Source organism: Paroedura picta, chromosome 4, assembly GCF_049243985.1.
Source record: "Paroedura picta isolate Pp20150507F chromosome 4, Ppicta_v3.0, whole genome shotgun sequence".
Classification (NCBI taxonomy): domain Eukaryota; kingdom Metazoa; phylum Chordata; class Lepidosauria; order Squamata; family Gekkonidae; genus Paroedura; species Paroedura picta.
In genome coordinates this window covers 10344455-10369318 of record NC_135372.1, presented here as the reverse complement: position 1 = coordinate 10369318, position 24864 = coordinate 10344455, and the positions used below count along the sequence as shown (strand labels likewise).

The 24864-nt window shown below is 53.4% G+C and overlaps 1 protein-coding gene across 2 annotated transcripts; it reads left to right on the top strand.

Moving 5' to 3' along the window:
• The first annotated feature begins 969 nt into the window (after positions 1 to 969).
• PLPPR3 (phospholipid phosphatase related 3) lies at positions 970 to 23428 on the top strand. 2 transcript variants are annotated; one of them, XM_077331798.1, is made up of 8 exons: positions 972 to 1285; positions 7599 to 7722; positions 8552 to 8737; positions 11365 to 11494; positions 12808 to 13003; positions 13995 to 14052; positions 17431 to 17604; positions 20841 to 23428. In XM_077331798.1, the coding sequence occupies exons 2-8, from the start codon at positions 7648 to 7650 to the stop codon at positions 22143 to 22145; spliced, it is 2124 nt and encodes a 707-aa protein (XP_077187913.1). In that variant the 5' UTR covers positions 972 to 1285; positions 7599 to 7647; the 3' UTR covers positions 22146 to 23428. The 2 variants fall into 2 exon arrangements, with proteins under 2 accessions (XP_077187914.1, XP_077187913.1); XM_077331799.1 differs by lacking the exon at positions 17431 to 17604 and having other exon boundaries at positions 970 to 1285.
• Positions 23429 to 24864: the final 1436 nt, after the last annotated feature.

Sequence of the window (24864 nt, the reverse complement as noted above, 5' to 3'; positions counted from 1 at the left end):
CCAAGGTCATCCAGCTGGCTGCGTGTGGAGGAAGAGCGGGGAATCGAACCCGGTTCTCTATATTAGAGGCCCCTGCTCTTAACTACAGCACTGAGCTGGCTCTCTTGCCCAAAGGACGCCTTCTGTCTGTGCCAAGGGCCAACCTACGTACACTTCCTTGTGCATGCATTGATGGGAGCTAATAGTTGTAGGGGCCGGGCACTCTGCAGAAGCTCAGGAGCTCTTGTCTTCCGGCAGAAGTGTTACAAACAGGCTGCAAACTTCAGGAAGCCCTCATCCCCCATCCTACAAGGGGAGGCAGGTCAGAAAATAAGGTTTCCAAGTCCAGGTTGGGAAATCCTTGGGCCTTGGGGGGCAGGGGGTGGGGAGGGGAGAGATTTCAGTGGGGCATAATGCCCTGGAGTCCTACCCCCAAAGCAGCCGCTTTCTCCAGGGGAGCCCGTCTCTGTAATCTCCAAGTATTGAAAAGGCCGCCAGGTAGAGGATGGAGAAGAGTGGTTCTCTCTGGCCCCGGTGGGACAGACCAGAACCAATGGGAGGAAATTAATGCAGAAGAATTTTCGGCTAACCATCCGGGAGAAACTCCCGGCAGAGTGGATCTCCACTTTGGGACCTGGAGGCCAATTTCTTCCAGGCCATATTGGCCAGAGATTCTGGGTGGGTGGGTGGGTGGGGGAATTTCGGGGGGGGGGCATCCTCTGGGCCTGGAATTGGGGTCCCTGTGGGTGGGCAGGGAGTCGGGAGCGTCCTGCCTCGTGCAGGGGGGTGGGGTGGGGGGTTGGCCTTCCAACCCCGGGAGGCTTCTGTGATTCCGGTCTGCAGACCGGGACTCCCCCGGTGGCGGCTGGAGGTTGGCAAGGCGCGCGGCCCCAGTCCCAGTCCCAGCTTGCTCTCTATGGAAACCGGGGCGAGGCGGCGGAGATCGGCGCCCCCGCCCAGAGCCCTCCCCCTCCCCTCCCCTCCCCGCCCTCCCCTCCCCTCCCCTTCGCCTCTTTGTGCTGGAGCCCGCAGCAGCCGGAGGCAGGCAGGCGGCCGCCGAGGAGGAGGAGGAGGAGGAGAGGGACCCCCGACCCCCTCCCCGGACCCTCCCTCTCACCCACCCATCGCACCGCAGCGCAACCCTTGGGTGCTCCTTGGGGGCTCCTGGGCGGCGCCTGGCGCGGGGGGCGCTGCCGGCGGGTGGGCTGGCTGGCTGGCTGGCGAGCAAAGCCCCCTCCCCAGCTCCGGCGACAACGGACGGACGGACGGGCGTGGCGGCCCGGCTGGCGCTGCAGATGCCGGGCAGGTGAGCGGCCCTAAGGGAGGGGCGGCGGGCGGGGGGCTCGGGGGGGACAGAGCGCTTGCCCGGGAGGGGGGGTTGGCCTCGGACACGAGCTTGGCCCCCTCCCCCGAGGGCCTGCGGCTGGGCTGGGCTGGGCTGGGCTGGGCTGGGCTGGGCTGGGCTGGGCTGGGCAAGGGAGCCGGGCGAGGACTCGCCCGCCGCCACCACCTGCGGAACTCCCGGCCGCAGGACCGCCCTCGCCGCCCCCTCCTTCTTTTCGGGGAAGAGACGAAGGAGGGTTGCCAACCTCCCGGAGGCAGCGAGAGACCTCCTGGGATGACAGCTCACCCGGAGAGGGAGGCCCCTTGGGCAAGTGGGCTCCAGGATCCCGTCCCACCCACCCCACCTGCACCCCCAAATCTCTAGGGAGCTCCCAAGCCAGAGTTGACAACGCTGTTTCCCTGAAGCAGAGCATCCAGGCCCCGAGAGAGTTTACCCCGGAACAGCAGGGGCTAGATACAAACTCGAGGGCGTGCCCTGCTCAGGGAAGGGTTCAAGGGACAGAGGGATGGACCCTCTTTGGTCTGATGTGCCTTCTCTATTGCTGGTCCTGGGAAAGGCCAAATGGAGCCTCCTCGCCCAAGACCACTCTACCCCTGATTCTCTTCGGGGACCAAAGGACAGGGAGGAGCGGCTGCCCTGCTTGGGGGCGGTGGGGGAGGTCACTCCAGTTATGCACGCAGCTGCCTGTTTCAACCTCTCGACTGTGTAGGAGCCTCTGGACTATTTTTCAGGCTTCCAGGATCCCCGGAAGGGGTGCCATGACCCTCCTGAGAAGCGGGCGGGGAAGGAAGAGGCGGGAGCCAGCCGATCGACTGATCAGGCATTTAGTGTTTCCATTGTGGAGGTTGAGACTAGGCCTAGAGAGCAACTGGGGAGGTGGGCTCCAGTGACGTCTAGTGATGTCAGCAGCCATTTGAACGTCTGGGGAAAGCCATGTAACCCCCCCCCCCCGAGTCCCTGGGATCCTGTTTGGGAATCCCTGGATTAGAGGACCCCAAACTGAGTGGTCCTCAGGGAGACCCTCCCCCAAATAAAATAGTCCCAGTGGTGTAGCTCAGGGGTAGTCAACCTGTGGTCCTCCAGATGTTCATGGACTACAATTCCCATGAGCCCCTGCCAGCATTTGCTGGCAGGGGCTCATGGGAATTGTAGTCCATGCACATCTGGAGGACTACAGGTTGACTACCCCTGGTGTAGCTGTTTTGGTCGGCATTACAGGAGCTGGATTTGAGTCTGTTTGCGCCTTTGAGACTAACAGGATTTTGACATAAGTTTTCGGGACTCAGATGTAACAAAGGGAGCCTTTGCCTCTCTGACGCTGACACTCTCAGGTCTTGCTGGCTCCTGCTACTGGAAATGACTCCAGCAAACAATCCGTCAGCTTGTTGGGGAACATTTGAAATGGTTGACGTCCGTTCTCTTCCTTCGTCCTCGTCTGCAGGATGGGCGACTGAGGCGGGGATGCAGGGACCCACTCTTGGTCGCCCCCAAGTCCGTGGCTGAGCACCCAGTGAGAGGTGGGGAGTCTAATCGCTCTGGGTTTCTACAGACAGACCATTCTTAGCGGAAACCTTCAGCCAGGAGAAGAAGGGACGTGGTGGCTGTCTTTAAGGCTTTGAAAGGTTGTCCCTTGGAGGAGGGCAGGGATGGGCTCCTGTGGGCAGCAGAGGAGAGGACCTGCAGCAATGGCTTTAAACTGTGTGTAGAATGATCACGACTAGATATCAGGATGAAGTTTTTCACAGTCCAAGTAATTCAGGAGTGGAATGGGCTGCCTAAAAAGGTGGGGAGCTCCCCCTCACTGGCCGTCTTCAAGCAGCGGCTGGACAGCTCCTTCTCCTGGATGCTTGAGGCTGATCCTGCATTGAGCAGGGGGTGGGACTAGATGGCCTGCATGGCCCCTTCCCACTCTAGGATTCTGTGAGTCTAGTTCAAGCAGTGGAATGGGCTGCCTGAGGAGGTGGGGAGCTCCCCCTCACTGGCCATCTTCAGGCAGCAGCTGGGCTGCTACTTCTCATGGATGCTTTGAGAGGTGGCCAAATGTGCATGCTGGCAGGGGCTCATGGGAATTGTAGTCCATGGACATCTAGAGAGTTTGGCCACCCCTCCTAGGCTGATCCTAGGAGTTGGACTAGATGGCCCTTATAGACCCTTCCAACTCTATGATTCTATATGCCTGGTGTTCTTTTCTCTCTCTTTTTTTAAATTATGATGATGATGATGATGATGATGTGATTTATTCCCCGCCACTCCCGAAGCCGGCTCGTGGCAGGTTACAATGGTCCTTTTGTTTTAAAGCCACCCTGTTCCCAAAAGACATCCAGAAAGATGGGAATTTTAAAATTACAGTCCTAGAATGAAGGGGGAGATTCCCTGTTGAAACCACGGAACTCACCGCTGCAAGGTTGGGAGGATGGGAGAAGCCCTCGGTCAAACACGGCCCTGGGATCTCCCTGGAGAAAGGGCCGGGTAAAATGGGTCAGGTAGGGATTGAGCGATTCTGTTAGTGGTCATTACAGCTAAATGGAGCCTCTTTGTTCAGGAGCAATCTACCTCTGAACCTTCGTTGTTGTGGAGGCCTGTTGCCCTCTTATGAAAAATAGGGGGCCGGATTACGCAGACTTCAAGGAATGATCCACCTGAGTTTTTGTTCAAGAAGTCTGCCATGTTGGCACTGCATTGTATGCCTCTTGCTGGGATGGCCACAGGGCCTGTCGAGGGATCTCCTGTCGTATTATGGATGCCCCTTAGTGGAAGAGACCACCCATGCCTCTCGACTGTCAGGGGCTACTCTCCACTCATGAGCAGAACCTGGAGAAAAGTGTGGGGAGGGGAGGGGAAGATCAGTGTCAAATCTGCCAGGCTTCATTCAGCTTAGGTGGAGAGTTTTGAAGAAGAGTCAGTTTTATAGCTCACTTTTCACTGCCCAAAGGAGTCCCAAAGCGGCTTCCCTTCCTCTCGCAACAACAGACACCCCATGAGGTAGGTGGGGCTGAGAGAACTTTGACAGAACCGCTCTATGAGAACAGCTCTAACAGGACTGTGATTAGGCCAAGGTCACCCAGCTGGCTGCGTGTGGAGGAGGAGTGGGGAATCAAACCTGGCTCTCTAGATTAGAAGCTGCCACTCTTGGTCACTACACCAAGATGGCTCTTAAATGAGGAAGACTTGGTTTTTATACCCCACTTTTCACTTCCTTCCTCTCCCCACAACAGATACTCTGGGACAGGGGTAGTCAAACTGCGGCCTTCCAGATGTCCATGAACTACAATTCCCATGAGCCCCCTGCCAGTATTTGCTGGCAGGGGGCTCATGGGAATTGTAGTCCATGGACATCTGGAAAGCCACAGTTTGACTACCCCTGCTCTGGGAAGTAGGTGGGGCAGAGAGCTCTGAAAGAACTGTGACTGGCCAAGGTCACTCAGCTGGCTGCCTGTGGAGGAGGAGTGGGGAATCAAACCAAGCCCTCCCGATTAGAGGCTGCCTTTCTTAACCACTGTCCCAGGGGCGGTCAAACTAGCTCTCTAGAATGTGCTGGCATGGGAATCGTAGACTGTGGGCATCTGCAGAGCTACAGTTTGGCCACCCTGCACCACACCAAGCTGTTGACAAAAAGGGGACAAATCCTTCCGATATATGATAAATATTGACAACTGGATTGTAAAAAGGCTCTTATGCCTGCAGTCTGTTTTCCTCCAGAAAGTGTGGGATTTGAGACTGAGAAATGCATTCTTGGAGGTGGAGCGAAGGTGACAAAGTGCAGGGAAAGTAAATAAAAACACAGTGGGGGTGTGAGAGAGAGAGAGAGCATGTGAGTGGGGGACTAGGATGGCCGCACTGTAGCTCAGTAGCAGAGCCTCTGCTTTGCGAGTGCGAAGTCCTGGGTTCAAGTTCCTCCACTCCTCGCTTCCTCTCCTCTGGCAAAATGAACCATGACGGGTATGACTCAGCCCCGGATGTCTCAGGCAAAGAACAGGGTGGTGGGAAAGGCTGGACCTGCTAATCCCTTTAGCATTAGAAGGCACACACTCTCGTATTCTTAATGCTGCACCTCATCTGTAGAGGATCCTCCATATACAGATGCAGCCTACCTTGGAGTACTGATTACTCAGGGACAGTGACGAAACAGGATCATTGCCTTCCTTTCTTATGGACTTCCCACTGGGATGTTCGGCTGTCCTCTGTGGGAAATAGGATGCTGGCCTAGATGGGGATTTGGTACAATGTTCTCGTATGTTTTTACGGGGACGGGTGAGAGAGAGGCAGGATGTTTTGAAGCAGAGGCTAGATAGCCAACTCTCGGAAATGCTGATTCTGTGAACTCAGGTAGATGGTGAGTGGGTGGGCAGAAGGGACTGTGTCTGAGCTTGGCTCTTGTGGCCCTTTCTTGCACACCCTAGAAAATGCCAATCGCCCCTTTGGGGTCAGGTGGCAAATTTCCTCCAGGCCAGAGATTCTGTTCTTCTTTTTTTTTTTTTCGGGGGTGGGGGGGCATCATCTGGACATAGAATTGGGATCACTGTAGTTGTGAATTTCCTGCATTCTACAGACCCTGGAGGCCCCTTCCAATTCTATGATTCTAGGATTCTACTTGCCCTTTTGGTGCTGCAAAAGAAATTGCCAGTAGAGGAACAATTGGGAGTCCCTAGAACCCTTAAGTCCAACAAAGTGCAGTTCTGGGGGTAAGCCCTTGTGTGCACACACATAACTTTGGATGCACTGAAAAAATACTTCCCCAAGCATTAGATATGGAGGGAGGGGGGTCTAGTTGCCAGGAAGGGCTAGTTGGAATCCAGAGGCGTAAAGAACTGGGCTAAAATTGGAATCCGGCCTTCGGTCTCCTTGTTCAGCTCTTGATGCACCTTTCATCCCTTCCTGGCCACTAACACCCCTCCATCTCCATGTGCTGGTCCTATTTCAGCGCATCAGAGGAAGTGTGCATGCACACGAGAGTTTGTATCCAAAGTTAAACTTTTGTTGGTCCTAAAGATGTTTCTGCTTAAGACTGACATGAATCTCACTAGGAGATACTGTCTTTTGGCAGGGCGTGGAAGCATACTAGGGAAGCTTCGGTGGGTGCCACAAGATGTGCCCAGGTGTAATTTCACTATTATTTGAAAGGGGATGACCAAACTTGACACTGAACAGGAGTCAGCTCGAAAAAGCCATATCACTTCCCTTTGGCCTCAGACATGTGCCATGCGGCTCCCAACTGACCACGAACCGCGCATTGATGGGCCACGCACGGTTTGTTCCGGTCGCTGAGCTTGGAGTGGCGTCCCTGTTTTGGAAATGCACAGCTGCAGCTGTGAGCATGTGTCTATTTCGAGGTGGCGCAGAATGTTATGTACATATAGGGGGGCGTCTGTGGGTAGATTTCGCTTGCATGACTCAACCCCTGGCAGAAGGAGAATCGAAATACGGCCCCCTTTCGCTGTGGTGGATTCTGTTCTGGCAGGAGACGAACCAATAAGGAGCCTGAGCCATGGGTGCAAAGCCACCTACCCCACCCTCCCTCCAGGTGCTAGGTGAGGACTAGTGAAACTAACCTGAAGCAGGACTGGCTAGAAAGGAGCAGAGCCTTGCAGAGTAAAGGGCTGGTTGTCAGGCAGCCATTCGGGGTCAGGACCTGGGACAGCTCCCCGGAGCAGGAGATGTTGCACCAAGAAACCCTGCAAGGAAGGAGCTTGTGATACATTCAAGGAGGCAGGGGTGGCCAAACGGCGGCTGTCCAGATGTCCATGCACTACAAATCCCATGAGCCCCTACCAGGGGCTCATGGGAATTGTAGTCCATGGATATCTGGACAGCCACCATTTGGCCACCCCTGGTCTCAGGTCTCCTACTGGAAACATAAAATGGTGCTGGAGTCATGCATCGTTGGCACCACAGAATGAGACTGGATTGTGCACTCCGCCTTCTCCAGCTGAGAAGATGTGAACAGGCTGCCTCGGGAGGCTTGGGGGGGAGTCGTTGGAGGTCCTCACCCTAAAGGACTAGCAGGTTTAAGTCTTGGCTCGCTTGCCTTTCTTCTCTCCCAAGGAAACCCGCACTGAGTCGTTCCACTACCTCCCTCAAGACTTGATCACTTTCAGCGTGCAAGAGATGGGCCAGTCACAGCTGGACTTCTCGTTTTAACAAGCCAGCATTGTCGGAGGGAGGGAGGGAGGGAAGTACCAAGAGCTGCTTCCAGTAGCAGCTGTTCTTCTCTTGGCAATGCCACATTGCAGTGAATTCCATCCTTCTCTCTGTTTTTGATCCTATTCCCCCACAGAACCTGAAGTAAGACCCCACCCCTTCCTCTGGATCCCACTCCTGACACCATGATTGCTGCCAAGGAGAAGTCAAAGGCCCCCAAGGACAGCATGACACTCCTTCCCTGCTTCTACTTTGTTGAGGTAAGCAGAGAAGGGTTTCCCAATGTTGTGCCCAGGGACACCATGGCAACCTGCCAAGCTGTGAGGAAAGTGGGCAGGGCCGTTGTAAGTCAGGACTTGTTATTGGCTGCCCTCACTCAGATGGGTTTCCCACTGGAGCATGACGAGAACTGGTGAGCACCTGGGCTTTCCCAAGTTAGCGTATTCTTCCTTCCTCCTTCAGACTTTCCTTATTCTCAGGAAGCATGAGGAGAGAGGAATTCCAGTTGGCCCCACCTCCTAAGGCAGCCATTTTGCATTGCCCCTGCTAACAGAGTTTGAATATGCAGAGAGTATGGAGCACCAGGCTGCTTAAAGAACAAAATAGTTTTATTTGGAAGAAAAACAACTTGGGGGTCGGGGGAGGGAGAGAGAGAGAGAGAGAGAGAGAGAGAGAGAGAGAGAGAGAGAGAGAGAGAGAGAGAGAGAGAGAACTAAATTAACTATTCTCTGAAGTCATTCTGTCTGTTCATCTACTGTTCTGGAGGCAAGCAGGGCGGAAGTGTACATGAAAAGCAGAACAGTCCCCCACTCCTAAGACTGCCCTTTTGGTGTGGCACTCTCCACCACCCTGTCAAAATCCCAGAAGTACCCACAGGACTCCCCCCCCCCCCAAATTAGGAATACCTGAAATAGAGAATTTATAGGAGACACTCCAAAATAAAAGCTTGGGAGCAGAATAGCAAGGGAGGGGGGCTGGCTATCTTTTCTTAGACTAAGCCCCACCGTCCAGCCGTGGGGTTCCGAGTTCAAATCCCAGGGTCCCCGACCCCGATTCACTCTGCTGTAATCATTTCTGATCTTCTTCCAGTTGCCCATTGTGGCCTCCTCTATTGTGACTCTCTATTTCCTGGAGTTAACTGACCTCTTCAGGCCTGCCAAGGTTGGCTTCCAGTGCTATGACCGAGCGCTCTCCATGCCCTACGTGGAAACCAACGAGGAGATGATCCCATTGCTCATGCTTCTCAGCCTGGCCTTCGCAGCTCCCGCAGCATCCGTGAGTAGCCATGCGGCTCCCAACTGCAAGTCTCCGCACAAGGAATCTTCAATCTTCAAAACACAATTTCTTTCCTAGGAAGTAATCTTTAATGATTCCCAAAGTGTTTTGCTTTGTTGTTGTCCGACCCATCGCGACCCCATGGACAATGATCCTCCAGGCCTTCCTGTCCTCTGCCATTCCCCGGAGTCCATTTAAGTTTGCACCGACTGCTTCAGTGACTCCATCCAGCCACCTCATTCTCTGTCGTCCCCTTCTTCTTTTGCCCTCGATCGCTCCCAGCATTAGGCTCTTCTCCAGGGAGTCCTTCCTTCTCATGAGGTGGCCAAAGTATTTGAGTTTCATCTTCAGGATCTGGCCTTCTAAGGAGCAGTCTGGTCTGATCTCCTCTAGGACTGACTGGTTTGTTCGCCTTGCAGTCCAAGGGACTCACAAGAGTCTTCTCCAGCACCAGAGTTCAAAAGCCTCAATTCTTTGACGCTCGGCCTTCCTTATGGTCCAACTTTCGCAGCCATACATTGCAACTGGGAAGACCATAGCCTTGACTAGATGCTCTTTTGTTGGCAGGGTGATGTCTCTGCTTTTTAGGATGCTGTCTAGATTTGCCATAGCTTTCCTCCCCAGGAGCAAGCGTCTGTTTTCCTTAACAGCGTTTTATCACGGGGTTCCAGAATCTCAAATGTAGGAGTCTACAACCTAGAATATTTCAGCAGCCAAACAAAGACTTAGGGGGTTGGTCAGGGAGTCTGTTTTTTTGGGGGGGTACAGGGCCTCATCTGGGCATGGAATTGGGGTCACTGTGGATGGGCAGGCAGTTGTGAATTTCCTGCATTCTGCAGAGGGTTGGACTAGATGACCCTGGAGGTCCCTTCCAACTCTGTGATTCTAAGTTTCCATGAAAACAATTCCAGAAGCAGGTACATAAAGCTTGCTGGCGTTCTAGATGTCCAACTTTACCATCCTTTTGTTTTCCGTTTTGTAACGGACTTCCTGGGAGGTGGAAAGTTATCGGTCTCATCAGATCCTGCTGATCAGCGCTGGTACTTGGATGGCAGCTGACCAGAGCCAGAAATCGTTTACTGGCATACAAAAGTAACACAGCAAAATTAGGATAAATAAGTGTCCAGGTCGCTGCAGTCATTCCGTTTGTCCAACTGTTTTCTGGAGGCAAGCAGGGGCTCGTGGGAATTGTAGTCCGTAGACATCTGGAGAACCACAAGTTGGCTGCAACGAAGGTTGCACGCTCCGGTGCATTTTGGCCACTTCGGCAAGCATCAAAGCCCAAGATGGCCAGCGCCGCCATGGGCCAAGTTTGAAAGACCTATTCTGGTTCCTGGCCTGCCTCTAGCGGAAGTCTCCCTTGTCAGTGGGAGTCTCCGAAGGTAGGAGGAAGGCTTCCCGCCTGGCCAAGCAGAAGCACAGGAAACTTGCTGCCTTGCTTACGTACAAGTAACCCTGGGAGACAGAGTGTCTGTTTTATAGAGGGGAGCTGGAGGCGAGGAAACGAATCAAAAAGGCACGGATAGATAAAGGGCAGGGAGCTCAGTTCAGATCAAGGGAGAAATGGCATTGAAGCTGAACCGCTTCCTGGTGTAGCCCTGACAACTGGGACCTGCGAATCTTAGGGACAGCTTCTCCGACTATCTCCCCCCCCCCCAGCACTTCCTCTGCTAGTGGCCTCCAGCCTTGTGGAAAGAATTGCCAGCCAAGATCCGGCCCCTTCCAAATGGCCATAGTTCCAAAGGGCCTGCAAAACGGGTCGTTCTCCCACCAGGCTCATGGTTGAGTCCCAGGCTAAGCACTTACTGTCATCTGAATGCCCCCCCCCCCCGTTCCTGCCACCCCTCCTTTCCCTTTCTGCCTGAGTCTGGGAGAGAGTCACTTCCGCCATCCCCAGGCCTGGCTTGTTCTCCTGTTTTAGACGGTTCTCTTTGTATTTGAAATGTGTATGTGAAATGTTAACGGTTGGAAACCATCCCAAAATTATGACAAGAGAGCTGCAGCCTAGAAGTAAAAATAAAAATATTAAATAAAGCAGGGGTAGTCAAACTGCGGCCCTCCAGATGTCCATGGACTACAATTCCCATGAGCCCCTGCCAGCGAATGCTGGCAGGGGGCTCATGGGAATTGTAGTCCATGGACATCTGGAGGGCCGCAGTTTGACTACCCCTGAAATAAAGGAACGTCCTTCGGGTACTTTGGAAGACAATAGTTGCCTCCCAGTTATTGACCAAAAAGGTATGAAACCCATGAGAGGTTGTTCACCTCCTCTCCTGTCGGGTCTTTCTTTCTGTCTCCTCTGAGAAAGTTCCCTCAGGACTAGTCATCTCTCCTCTTTGTCTCTGCTTTTCCTACTGCCCACCGTCTCTTCTCAGTCCTTTTGGCCTCCCATTTCCCCTCCTCTGTGCCCATCTCCCAGCCTCATCCTTCTCGCAGTAGTTCCACTCAACGCCAGGCAAACACCTTCTCTGTGACATCACAGCAGGTCATCCAATCAGAATCAACAAAAGGTTTCACTTTCTGAAACAAAACCCTGCTTGTCCGGCACGCAGCCCAAGAGCAGCTGGTGGAGCGGGGTAGCTTTTGCACTCGGGTCCCTGATTCTTTCTCCTCCCTCCCTTGCGCAGATCATGGTAGGGGAAGGCCTCGTCTACTGTCTGCAGTCCAAGCTGAAAGGACGCACTGGATCCGAAGGGAGCATCAATGCGGGCGGATGCAATTTCAACTCCTTCCTGCGCAGAACTGTAAGGTTCGTGGGTAAGTTTGGCAGCCTCTCCCCCCCACCCTGGAGGCCTGGGGCAAATGGTCAGGTGCCGTTGGCCATCCTGTCTCCGGGTCCTGGTGACCCATGGGGTTCGTGAACTTTGACTCTCTGCCCAAGAGTCATTCATGTGGGGAACCATGTTAGTCAGACTTAGGGGTGTCCGCTTCAGCTTGGTTCGGCTGCCTTGGCAATCACCAAAGCCCGACGGAGAGGAGGGGTGTCAGCACTGCACCAGCCGGCAGCCGCACGCAGGCACAGAGTTCTGTGCCTGCGTGTGGCCGCCGGCTGGTGCACTGACGCCGGCCCTCCTCTCCGCACCATGGCGCTGGCCTCCTACGCGCCGCTTCTGACTTCGGGGATCGCCGAGGCGGCCGAACCGAGCCGAAGGACACAACCCTAAGCAGCAGAACAAATTTCGAGTCCGGGATCACCTTTAAGACTAACCAAGTTCTATTCATGGTAGAAGCTCTCGTGTGCACACACCCTTCCTGAGATGCAATTAAATGGGAATTGCCAGTCCACATCTAGGTGGAGGCTGAGCAGTAAATTATCATACAGCATGATGAAGATGTGGGGCGGATTTAAGGATAACAAGCTAAGACTGTAGGGGTATCATTTGCTTGGGTTTGATTCTGGGGTGGAAAGCCTAGTGAAGGAAATACAGAAGTCAGAATTGGAGATTAATGGGCAGATGTGTTCTTAATTGTGGAATGCTGAGAGTCATTAATTGAGACCCTGGCATCATGCTCCCCACCCGTCTCCTCCCAAACATGGAGGCACTCTTATGTGGGATGAGGTGTGATGCCCAGGTTTCAGTCAATTACTCTCAGCATCCCACAATTAAGGATACATCTACCCGCTGATCTCCTATTTTGACATATTCCCTTCACTATACTTCCTCCAGAAGTAAACTCAAACAAATGATACCTTTATATACTAATCTTGGGTCCTGGAATCTGTTAAACATTTCCATCATGCTGTGTGCTAATTTACTGCTTCATCTCTTCCTGCATGGACTGGTAAATCCCATTTCATTGTCATTGGGGAAAAACATCGCTAGACTTAAAGGTGGCCCTGGACTCCAGCTTTGCTCCCAGAGTCAATGGAAGAACGGGAGCCAGTCCCTTTCTTGCTACTGCTGGGAACCGCATGGGTTCTGAGACACTCACAAGCAGCAAGGCAGGGGAGCTCCCAGACAGGGCCAGGAACGGGATCTAGGGCCAGTCAGGCAGGAAGAAGCTGGGCTCAGCTCTGGCACTTTGTGCAAACCCAGGCTGGAATCGACTCCCCTCCGCTCTTGTTGCAGGGGTCCATGTTTTTGGCCTCTGCGCCACTGCCCTGGTGACCGACGTGATCCAGCTGGCCACTGGCTACCACGCCCCCTTCTTCTTGACCGTCTGTAAGCCCAATTACACTCTCCTGGGCATCTCCTGCGACTCCAACCCCTACATCACGCAGGACATCTGCTCCGGCCAAGACCAGCACGCCATCCTTTCTGCCAGGTAAGTCTCCAGGTGAATTCTCTCTCCACCGTCCCCCTTGAGGACAGGTGCTCGAGGGGCCGCCCACCTCATTATCTAGGGACCTTGTTCTGACATGCTGGCAGGCCTCGGAAGGCTTGCTAGAGGGGAGTTTGCTGGAGTCTGTGGCGTGTTTGTGGCCACTAGAAAGAGCCCCTCGATCTTCGAATGTCCTGATTTGGGGCACGTGTCTTCAGGGCGGAGGCCGAGGAGAAGACCCTGCAGGCTACCTGGGGGCTTGGGAGCCAGGATGGGTTGCTGTGCTTTGCACACCCAGGTTTGTCCTGTATTGTACTAACACAGGGCCTACATCTCTGTTATTAGAGTGCAGATAGGTTTTCGAGACAAAGAGACATTCAGAGGTGGTTAGCCAGGGCCTGCCTCTGTTGCTCCTCCGGGCTTCCTCAGTGGTCTCCATCCAGATGCTAACCAAGGCCAACCCTGCTTAGCTTCTGAGATCTGACAAGATCAGGCAAGCCTGGGCTACCAGGGCAGGGCAGGTGTTTAATTGTCATGCCAGATGGATGGAAGGAAGAAAGAAATTTATTATTTGTTTATTTCTCATATTTATCTGCCGCATGAGGGTTAAGACCAGCGGCCTCTAATCTGGGGAACCGGGTTTGATTCCTCACTCTTCCACACAAAGCCTGCTTGGGTGACCTTGGGTTAGTCACAGTTCTTCCAGAGCTCTCTCAGCCTAAATTACCTTACAGAGCGTCTGTTGTAGAGAGAGGAAGGGAGGCATTTGTAAGCTGCTTTGAGACTCCTTTGGCGTGGTAAAAAGCGGGGTACAAAAAAAACAGCTCTTTTTCTTCTCATGCCACCTCTCTGCCCATTGCTCAGAAGCATCCTTCTCCACAGAGACACACCCCGGCTAGCTTCATGGTGTCTTCCTGCGCATTATTAATTTTTTCCCACCTTAGAGTCACAGGCTCCATTGCAAGGGACAACAAACAGTGTTTTTTCCTTTCAGGAAAACATTCCCCTCCCAGCATGCCACGCTGTCTGCTTTTGCCGCAGTCTACGTTTCGGTGAGTTTAACCCACTCAGCTAGTTAAAGCTGTCGGGGGAGATGGACCGGCAAAAGGTCTTGTGGGGATGCACACAGGCCCTAAAAGGGCATACAGCAGAGGTCAAACGATACGATTCGTTTTCGAAGTCTCGGCTCCCAAATCCGCACACGGAGCCATGAAACTGGCTTATACTGAGGCCCATTCCGCACTCGTTCAAAATAGCACAATGGTTACAAATTGAAATCGCTACAGTTTTGCCATTATGCACAACGTCGTTGACAATCTGCAACACTCCTGAAACCGATCCGCAAAAAGCGCTTCGTTGTAGCGCTTTCAGGGAAATCCCGAAAAGTGGATTCACCCTCCGGAAAGCGCTACACTCTTGCAACCAATCAGCAACACTAGCGGGAAAGTTCTGTACGTTACCATTGTTGCGGTTTCTGCAAAGTCCCTCCCTCTGGCTCTCTCCTCTGAACTTCTGGCGAAGCGATTGCCATTTTTTTTCTCCGAGCGAGCGGAGAACGCACCGGCGAGCCTTTGTTTACCCAGCGAGGCTTCCCTGGCTGCAGAGCTGTTTTAAGTCACCAAGCACCAAACAACACACAGCCCCGTTTGCTGGTTTATTTTCCCTTTATTTTTTACTGTATTTTCAGCCGAAAATCGCGCCCGTGCCGGGTGGGGGGGTTATTTTTTTGTTTCACTCGGGGAGAGCGTGGCAACGATGAAACGGCAACTCAAACACCACCTGCTAGCTAGATGGGTCTCTCGTTGCAACGAATCAATGCAGATTCGTTGCAACGTGTGTGTTTTTTATTTAAACTTCCTTAAAGGGAAAGGGGCTTTTTGGGATCATGATAACGGCCGCCCATTGGCTGCTTGAAGGCCAGGGGCGGGACGAGCTCGGCAATATCGCTTCCTGGCTAGCGATTTTTGCCAAGACCAGAAACCTGTGGGAAATGATAGAAACTTCTTAACTGGATTCCACTACAAAGCCAGGTATGCATAACGACGAATTCCACTCTTTAAAATGGCGTTTTTTTGTCCCGCAACCAATTTGCCACATAGATCCTGGTGCGGAATGGCCCTCAATCTGACCCTCAATCTCCTCAGACTGGGAGCCACTCGCCGGGTTCTCAGATGGAGGCCTTTCCCAGGACCCACGCCATGGCCAGCACACTGTAGTGCAGGGGTAGTCAAACTGCGGCCCTCCAGATGTCCATGCAGGGGCTCATGGGAATTGTAGTCCATGGACATCTGGAGGGCCACAGTTTGACTACCCCTGCTGTAGTGGTTAAGAGTAAGAGTGTACCACGAAAAGAGCACGGTTCGAAATGACTATGATAACAGAAGAAAGAACCTACCCTGGCCTATAATAAGCATTTAAACGATTTAACAACAAAATAGAAATAGAAATGTCTTATCTCGTCTTTTAATTGTCATAGAACAACCAAAACGGCCTCCAGATTTAAACCGTTTTCAAAGGTATTTTCATCAGTGGTTGTTATGGGAGGTTGTTTTTCCAACTTGGTATTTGCTGGTGAAAATGGTTTAAATCTGGAGGCCGTTTTGGTTCTAGTCCCACCCCTGCTCAGTGCAGGATCAGACTGAAGCATCTAGGATAAGGATCTGTCCAGTTGCTGCTTGAAGACGGCCAGTGAGGGGGAGCTCCCCACCTCCTGAGGCAGCCCCCTCCACTGCTGAACTAGACTCCTAGAATCCTAGAGTGGGAAGGGGCCATGCAGGCCATCTAGTCCCACCCCCTGCTCAGTGCAGGGTCAGCCTCAAGCATCCAGGAGAAGGATCTGTCCAGCCCCTGCTTGAAGACCGCCAGTGAGGGGGAGCTCCCCACCTCCTGAGGCAGCCCCCTCCACTGCTGAACTAGACTCCTAGAATCCTAGAGTGGGAAGGGGCCATGCAGGCCATCTAGTCCCACCCCCTGCTCAGTGCAGGGTCAGCCTGAAGCATCCAGGAGAAGGATCTGTCCAACTGCTGCTTGAAGACGGCCAGTGAGGGGGAGCTCCCCACCTCCTTAGGCAGCCCATTCCACTGCTGAACTAGACTCATAGAATCCTAGAGTGGGAAGGGGCCACACAGGCCATCTAGTCCCACCCCCTGCTCACTGCAGGATCAGCCTCAAGCATCCAGGAGAAGGATCTGTCCAGTTGCTGCTTGAAGACGGCCAGTGAGGGGGAGCTCCCCACCTCCTGAGGCAGCCCCTTCCACGGCTGAACTAGACTCCTAGAATCCTAGAATGGGAAGGGGCCATGCAGGCCATCTAGTCCCACCCCCTGCTCAACGCAGGATCAGCCTCCAGCATCCAGGAGAAGGATCTGTCCAGCTGCTGCTTGAAGATCGCCAGTGAGGAGGATCTCCCCACCTCCTGAGGAAGCCCATGCCACTGCTGAACTAGACTCCTAGAATGGGAAGGGGCCATCCCAGCCTCCTTTGGCAGCCCATTCCCCTGCTGAACTACTTGGACGGTTAAAATTTCCCCCCTGGTATCTAGCCAGGACCATTCTACATGTAGTTTACTGCAGGTCCTAACCTCTGCTGCCAACAGAAACTCCCCTTCTGCAGACTGAACAGTCCAGGTGGGGCCTGACCAATGCAGTACACACAGTGGGATGAGGGGATCTTACGATTTGGATGGGATGCCTCTGTTGATACAGCCAAAGTCTGCATTTGCCTTCTTTGCCGCCGCATCACCCTGTCTGCTCTTAGTTAGTTTACCGCCCACAAGTCCCCCAAGATCTCGTGCTGCTGCCCAGAATGTCTCTCCCACCCAGTCTGCAGCCTTCTCGTGTCTGTGACCCTGACGGAGAACTTTGCTATTCTCCTTATTGAACTGCGTCTTGTTCTCATTGGCCCACTTTCCCAGAGTGTTCAGATCTTGTTGAACTCTGTCTAGCAGATTCTGTAAAGGCTCAAGGTTGTGGCCGGTGACAGTGGATGAGTGATGGGGTTGTGAATGTCCCGCATAGTGCAGGGGGTTGGACTAGATGACCCAGGAGGTCCCATCCAACTCTACAGTTCTATGATCTTCTGGCGTATTTGCTACTCCTCTGCTTGGCACACAGTAAGGCCCATTCCGCACACACAGGATAATGCACTTCCACTGTGCTTTGGCAGCTGGATTTTCCTGTGCAAATCTACTTATAAAGTGCATTGAAAGTGCATTATCTATTGTGTGCAGAATAGGCCTAGGTCCCAGGTTCAGTCTCCCGCATCTCCACTTAAAAGGTTCACATTGGAGGTGCTAAGAAAGACCTCAGCCAGAGTCCCCAGAGATTAGGCTGCCAGTCCGAGGAGACAATCCTGACGTGGACAGGCCGAGGCTGTGATCCAGCAGAAGGCAGCGTCCCCCGACCCCTCACCAGAACGCCTCCTTCTTTCCAGATGTATTTCAACTCCATCATCTCGGACAGCACCAAGCTCCTCAAGCCCATCCTGGTGTTCACCTTCGCCATCGCAGCTGGCGTCTGCGGCTTGACACAGATCACTCAGTACCGCAGCCACCCCATCGATGTTTACGTGGGCTTCCTGATAGGGTCCGGCATTGCAGCCTACCTGGTAAGTGCCTGCGTCTCCACAGCCCAGTGGCTGGGGGACACGAGATTCACTGCTGCTGGTCCAAGGCCGAATCCAGGAGTGCCTTAAAGACTGACAGAAGTTACGGCAGGGGACGAGATTTCGTGAGTCCGGAAATACCGTGAGGCGCGATTTCTGAAGGAGTATCTGCAGAAGCGAGCACAAAGCTCCCACTCTGCCACAAATTTGGTTAGCCCTTCAGGTGCTTCTGGACTCTGGCTCTTCTCTGCTGCTTCAGGGGTATCTGCAGAGGTGAGCAGTGACTCATGAGAGCTCATACCTTGCCACAGATTTGGTTAATCTTTCAGGTAATTCTGCATTCTTCCTCCTCAGTCTCCCGCATCTCCAGTTAAAAGGTTCTGGAGTTAAAACACTCCCCAGGCTCCAAGAAACCCCAGAAGTGGCGCAATTGTGCAGAATAAGGTTGGGAAGCAGAGCTGTGGACACGCCCACTCAGAGGCCCTTCCCCTTCCCACCCCCTCCAGGCCCATCATTGGCCATTTAAGGGAGGTCAACATGACCATATGTGGTCATGTCACCCGATAAATGTTTTTAAAATATATTAAAACTCCCACCGTTTGGGAAACGCTTCCAGGGCCATCAAGAAACCCCAGGGTTTCACGAAAGCCTGGTTGGGAAAGCGTGGCACAGAGTAACACGGATATCCATCTTGATCTAGTAACGAAGCATGCTGCTGGTCCCTCTTGGTGATGTGGAAACAAATTTCTGGAGCGGGACAGAAATGAATCCGGATGGGACGTACGAATGTCCCACCCCAGGCCCTGGGACAGTCAGCGGGGCCGGCCGTCAAACACAGGCAGAGGAGGCAGTGCCCAACCAGGCTTGGTGCCAACTCCTGCTCACTGCGGTTCCTCTGCCCGTCTTCCACGGCTGCAGTGCAGGGCCAGACGCAGAAGATGGGCGGCAGAGGTGGTAGAGGCAGCGCAGAGAGCGGGACTCAGCACCAGCCCCCACCAGCCCTTTATGTGGAATGTGCTTCTGATCTTTGCATGTTTTCTCCGCTCTGAATCTGCAGCACCTAGGAGCTTCTGCATGTACAGAGTGTCGTGGCCTCTCCCATCATATAATTATGATAACCCTGGTTAGTGCCTGGATGGGAGACTGCTAAGGAAGTCCAGGGTTGCTATGCTGGGAAAGGCAATGGCCAACCACCTCTACTCATCTCGGTTGCCTCACCACAGGCATTCATTCACAGGCAATTGCTCTGCAGTTCACATAACAGCCCTGCAAGGTAGGCCAGTATTGTACTGCAGATCGGTGGCCAAGGCAGAAGCCTTCCTAGGGTTGCCTCAAGAGTGTCCTGCATAGAGCAGGAGGTTGGACTAGATGGCCCAGGAGGTCCCTTCCAATTCTAGGATTCTATGATTCTAAGAGGTCTGGGGCAGAGAATGATCCGCACCCGGGACCTGTCAGGTTTTTCTCTTTGCTGCTATAGTTTATGCCTCTACAAGCCTTCTTTGGTTATTTAGAATATTCATATTTCCGCCTTCCTTCCGGCCATAGGACACAAACTGAGTATCAGCAATATAAAAACGATCTGATAAGGCAACTAATGTTAAAACACACATGAAAGAGATGCAGAAAACCATATATCTGAAAACGTATGCCCTCATCAACAGGCTAGGTTATCTCCCCTTTGTCCCAAAACTCTGGATCAGTTTGGTTTTCGTAACTTCACTAGAAAACCAAGTTAGTAGGAGCACCTCTCCCAGAGTTGCCAACCTCCAGGTGGTACCTGGACATGTCCCAGTATTACAGTTGACTACAGAGATCGGTTTACCTGGAGAAAATGGATGCTGAAAATGGAGGGTGGACTATATGGCATTATACCTTGCTGGGGCCCTTCCCTTCAATACACCATGCCCTCCTCAAGATCCTCCCTCCTCCCCAAATCTCCAGGTATTTCCCAACCCAGACCTGGCAACCCTAGGACAGTGGTCCCCAACCCCCAGTCCGGGGACTGGTCCCGGTCCGTAGATCAGTCGGTACCGGGCCGCGGCTCCTCCTCGTCCTCCTCCCCGGCTGCTGCCTCGGGGGCTGCCCTGCCGCTCTGCCGTCGACTCACCTTTGATGCCACTGAAAATGCCCGAGCTCAGACTGCTCTACACTATATATCCCATTTTGTATTTTCCAAGTCCAGACTCTGGCAGAACGTGCTTTTGAAGGAGTTGTATGGGGCGGGACCAATAATAAGCCTTGCCGAAGCTGCAGGCAGAGGTATCCCTTCAGGCAGGATGGCCCCAGGTAGGCCTAACTAATCAGGAGCCAGTGATGAGACCTCCCAAGAGAAGAGACACAATCCTGCCAGCTCAGCCCCCAATAACAGGGGAGCTGATAATGACGGGATGATATGTTACCCTTGAGTCTACCTGATACGGAACCGGACTCATGGCCCTTCAAGGTCGGCCTACTCAGACTCACAGTGGCTTTCCAGGGTCTCTACCAAAGGACTTCCCCATCCCCTCCTGCCTGGTCCTTTTAGCTGGAGATGCTGCCTGGGATTGAACCTGGGCCCTTCTCGTATGCTGTGCAGATGCCCGGCCTTTGAGCCACACACACACCTCACTCTGGGGGTTTGCATCTGCCACGGCTCCTGGATTATTTTCCGGGGCAGCTTCACATGAGTAGAATCACTCCAGTCTTCATATTGCATCACGCAAACCTGCTGAAGCTTTGAAATGCAGCTGGAACAGGGCTCTGGACCAGCATTCGTAGCACAAAGCATCCCTGCTCATACAAAACCAGCATTCTGGGGAAATGCGAGGCTGGGGGGGTGGGGAGAACCAATCCTTCCCATGCTCACAAGGACCTGCCGTCAGTGAGTCTTTGACGTGGACAAACATTTGGACATGCTGTTGCCCCATGTGGAGCAGTAGAATTATTGAGGTCTGTTCTCATTCATTCATTCATTCATTCATTCATTCATTCATTCATTCATTCATTCATTCATTCATTCATTCATTCATTCATTCTCTAACCCACCACTCCTGGCTCATGCAACAGCTTAAAAATGACAATATTGAAACCAACCTTAAAACTTTAAAATAACCTAGTACTATAAAACAGACCCAACAGCATTTATAACAGTCTGCAGCCAACTCGATGTTCCCTCTAGCAGCAGAAGGAGTTTAAAGGTTTAAAGGAGAATTGTCAGCTCGCTTTCCCCACTAATGCTCACCTTTTCTCGCCACACGTAGGCGTACCACGCAGTGGGAAACTTCAGAGCGCCAACGGAGAAGGCCCCTTCCAACCCCCCTGCCAAAGACGCCCTGAGAGCCCTCACCCAGCGTGGCCACGATTCCGTCTACCATCAGAACAAGTCCGTCAGCACGGATGAACTGAACCCCCAGACCCGGCTGGAGGGGATGAACCGGCAGGTGCAGAGGGAGAAGAATTCGTTGGGTAGCCTGAAGAGGGCGAGTGTTGATGTGGACCTCCTGGCCCCACGTAGCCCCATGGGCAAGGAGAACATGGTCACCTTCAGCAATACGTTGCCGCGGGTCAACACCCCCTCCATGGATGACCCTGCCCGCCGACACATGACCATTCACGTGCCCGTCGACGCCTCTCGCTCCAAGCAGCTGATCACCGAATGGAAACAGAAATCGGTGGAAGGACGGGGCATGATGCTCGCCGAGGAAGCAGCCCGGCGAGCCTCCGATTCCATGGTTGGCGAAGAGGAAGACCACATCCCGCCGTCCTTGTACCCCACAGTCCAAGCCCGGACTGCTGAACGAGCCTCCATGGGCCCACGAGTCCTCATCCAGCCGAGGCCTGGGGCTTCCCAACTGGTGCACATCCCTGAGGAGAGCCAAGCCAACGCCGGGGCCAACATTTCTCCCAAAAGCAGCTCTGCAGTGAGGGCCAAGTGGATGATGATGGCAGAAAAGGGGTCGGGGCAGCGGGTGGCCAACCCACCCCGCCTCATGCAGGTCATCGCGATGTCGAAACAGCAAGGGATGGTGTCGGTGACCCCCAAGCACTCCGAGACCTCCTCCTCTTCCACCAGCTCGGACTCCTCCCAGTACCGTTCTCCCTCAGAAAGAGACAGCTCCAGCGTCGTCACCATCGACGCCCACGCCCCGCATCACCCCGTGGTCCACTTATCGTCTGGGAACGGGCCTTGGGAATGGAAGGCTACCCAGAAATCGGCCGAGATCCAAGATACTTACGAGCTCAACGAGATGAGCAAAGATTATCGCGGGTTCCGGCCCGCCAAGAGCGCTGGTGTGTCGCCCGGCTCTTCCGTCAGCGACATCGAACAAGACGAGCTGCGCTATGGGAGCGTGGCCACCATCAACATTGCCACAGGAGTGGGCGGAAGCGCTCCGGTCGTGTCCGCAGAGGCCAGCCCTGCCGAGAGCATGATGGGGGCCGCCAGCCGGGAGTCGACACTGCGGAGGAAGCCGACCACTTTGACAGTGGCGGAAAAAGAGGGGCCAACCGAAGAGACCGAAAATTACTACAAGAAGATTCAAGCCAACCGAAGGTTTAAGGAGTAATTCTTTCCGCCGAGCCTTCATCTTTTCCGCCCAGGGCATTTTTTTGTAACGTGAATTTATTTAGGATGGTGGGAATCTTTGAGGCAAGATTTCTAGGGAACAAAATCTGTGCAGTTTGACCGGACGACAATGCCGATGAAATAAGAGGCTCCAAGACCAGGCAGACTTCTCGGACGACAACAGGGGAGCTTCTAGAAAGTGTTTCAAGCCAAGGAACTGGGCCTCCTCATCCAGGTTACCTTTCCTCAACATCCTGCAAGTTGAAAAATGAATGAGGACTTCTCCGAGGAAATGAGCAGGATTCTCCAGTAGATCTCTCCCCACCCCCCTCCATGGTGCTCAAGGCATTAAGGATAAGCAGTAATTTACTGCAATCAGGGACTCCAAGAACCAGCAACGGCAGGAGGACAGGGGTGGGAATTAGATAACACAGGAATAATTCATGTGCTGGATGACAAAAAGTGTCAGAGAGCCCGTTACCATGAGGTTAGAAACGTGTGTCATATAGAAAAGAACATGCCGGGTGCCTCTGAGAGTTACCTCCTCTACTGTAAGAGGAACCTTCTTTTCCTGTGGTTGGTTTAAATGGGGTGGGGAGGGAGGGAATTTGTAAATATCCGGGTCCTGCACAGAAGAAAGCAAGGCCTCCTCCCAGGCAGAAAGGCGGGAAGGCCGTTTTACTAAGGATTGAGGCGGATGGCGCGGTTGAACTTGCCGTTCCATCGAAGTGCAGGACTCTAAAACCTAGACCGGGATCCGGTCAAAGTGGTCTCATCGGAACCGGGTATCTTGTTTCCCCAGAAGAATCCGGGAAAAGTCTTCAAGGAGGACCTTCCCTGGTGGTTTGTATTTGCCACTACGAATCCAGCATTCTTCAGACAGTGGAGTGGGACAGCGTGTCCGCAGCCGAATGTTGAGAGCAGCTCAGTTTGCAGGATATGAGCAGCCCTTGGCCAGCTGCAGAGTGGCCTCATCTGAGACACTCTTTCCTTGCTGTTCCTTTCCTGTCGCTTCAGCCTGGATTTAACTCCCTGTTTTGGATTCACCGGTGCTGTCAGAAGGATTGGGGGATTTTCCAGATTTTCGAGTGCCTGCAGAGAACCGGGGATTCGTGCAGTCTGGACTGAGTGTTCCTGGACCACTTCAGAGCTGCGGCCTCCTCCTCACGGCGGTTGTTGATTTGGGGGCAGAAGCCGAAAGCAATGGCAGACTTTTTCTGCCGCACCCGCAGGACGCCTGAGGGGGAAACGCTTTAGGGGTGGGGTTAGACTGCCAACTCTGATGTGGGAAATTGGGGGGTGGGGGTGGAGTACAGTTGCGCGCTTCGGCCAGTTCGGCAATCATGGAAGCCCAAGGCGGCCAGGGCTGCGGAGGGAAGGGGAGGTGCCAGCAGGCACACCGGCGCTACCCATCCCGGTGGTGCTACCCATCCCCTGTGCCGTGGTGCTGGCCACCTCAGGCTTCTGTGATCGCCAAAGTGGCCGAAGCACACCAAAGCATGCAACCCTGGGGAGGAGCCTAAGGAGCAGAGGGGACCCCAACAGTGTATAATGGTAGCCATTTTCTCCAGGGGAACTCACCTCTGCAGACTGGTGCTCGGTTGTTGTCCTGGGAAAACTTACTGGAGGCTCCGAACCCTGGGGTGGGGTGTTAAGGCATGAATGAGTTCGGGGGCAACAGGAAGGAATGTATAGTCTTATGGGACAATAGGAGGTCTGAGTGGGGGAGAAGGGTTCAACGAATGGGTGCCCCCCTAGTCCTGAGTCCACGACACACTCCTGGAGGAAAATGAATTTCTTCTCCCCTAGAATGAACGGAATATGAACATGACCTCGAGGGGGGCTCCTTGGGGGTCAGCTGGGAGCCATGCATGCTCTATCTGGAGCACCTCCCCAAGGCCATGAGGAAGCAAAGAGTCTGGTTATTTGGCTCCATTTAGAAAGATGGAGCAATTTAGTTAACTATTGGGAGATTATTTCGCCCCTCATTCAGACAATGGATTTTGGGGGGCTATGTCATGTGTTTGATTCAAGGGAATGTAATCTCATTTTTTAAAAAATGACTGCCACTCCTCACGATTGCTTGCTAGAAATGCAGCCTACGCCGTCTGAGGCGAACAGGCGGCTTGTTCCTTGCTTTCAGTTGTGCTCCAGGATTCAGGCTGCCTTTCTGACAAGGCTAAGAGGCCCAGATTAGGGTGCTGAAGACACAAAGGCAGGCCAAAGGAAGGAAGGCGCCTTCCAAACTGGCAGCTCACTTGAGGTAAAATGAAGACCCTCTCCCCAGTGGTTTCTGGGTCTTTGCAAGCAACAGCGGATGGGGGCCCAACTCTACAGTGGGGAATTAGCTGTTACATGGGTTTGTTGGCATGTATGCAAGAGGGTTGGGGTGTTTGTCTAAATGGATGGGATATGTACTCTGTGGAGGTTCTAGGGCAGTTCAGCCAGCAGAGGCATGAGGGAGTCATTTTATGTAGGAGGAATAGTGGTGGGGAAAGCATGGAGTAGCAGGGAGAGGGGCTTAGATGAACAGTATTTATTTCCAGTCTGCAAGGGTTGCCAACTCCAGGCTGGAAAATTCCTAGGGATTTGAAAGTACAGCCTGAGAAAGACCAAGTTTGGGAAATGGAGGGACCAGCCCACCAAACAACCACATCCTCCATGGGGTCTGCAGCCTGGTAATTTGGGCCCTACCAGGAGATTGACAAGGGTTCGCCCAA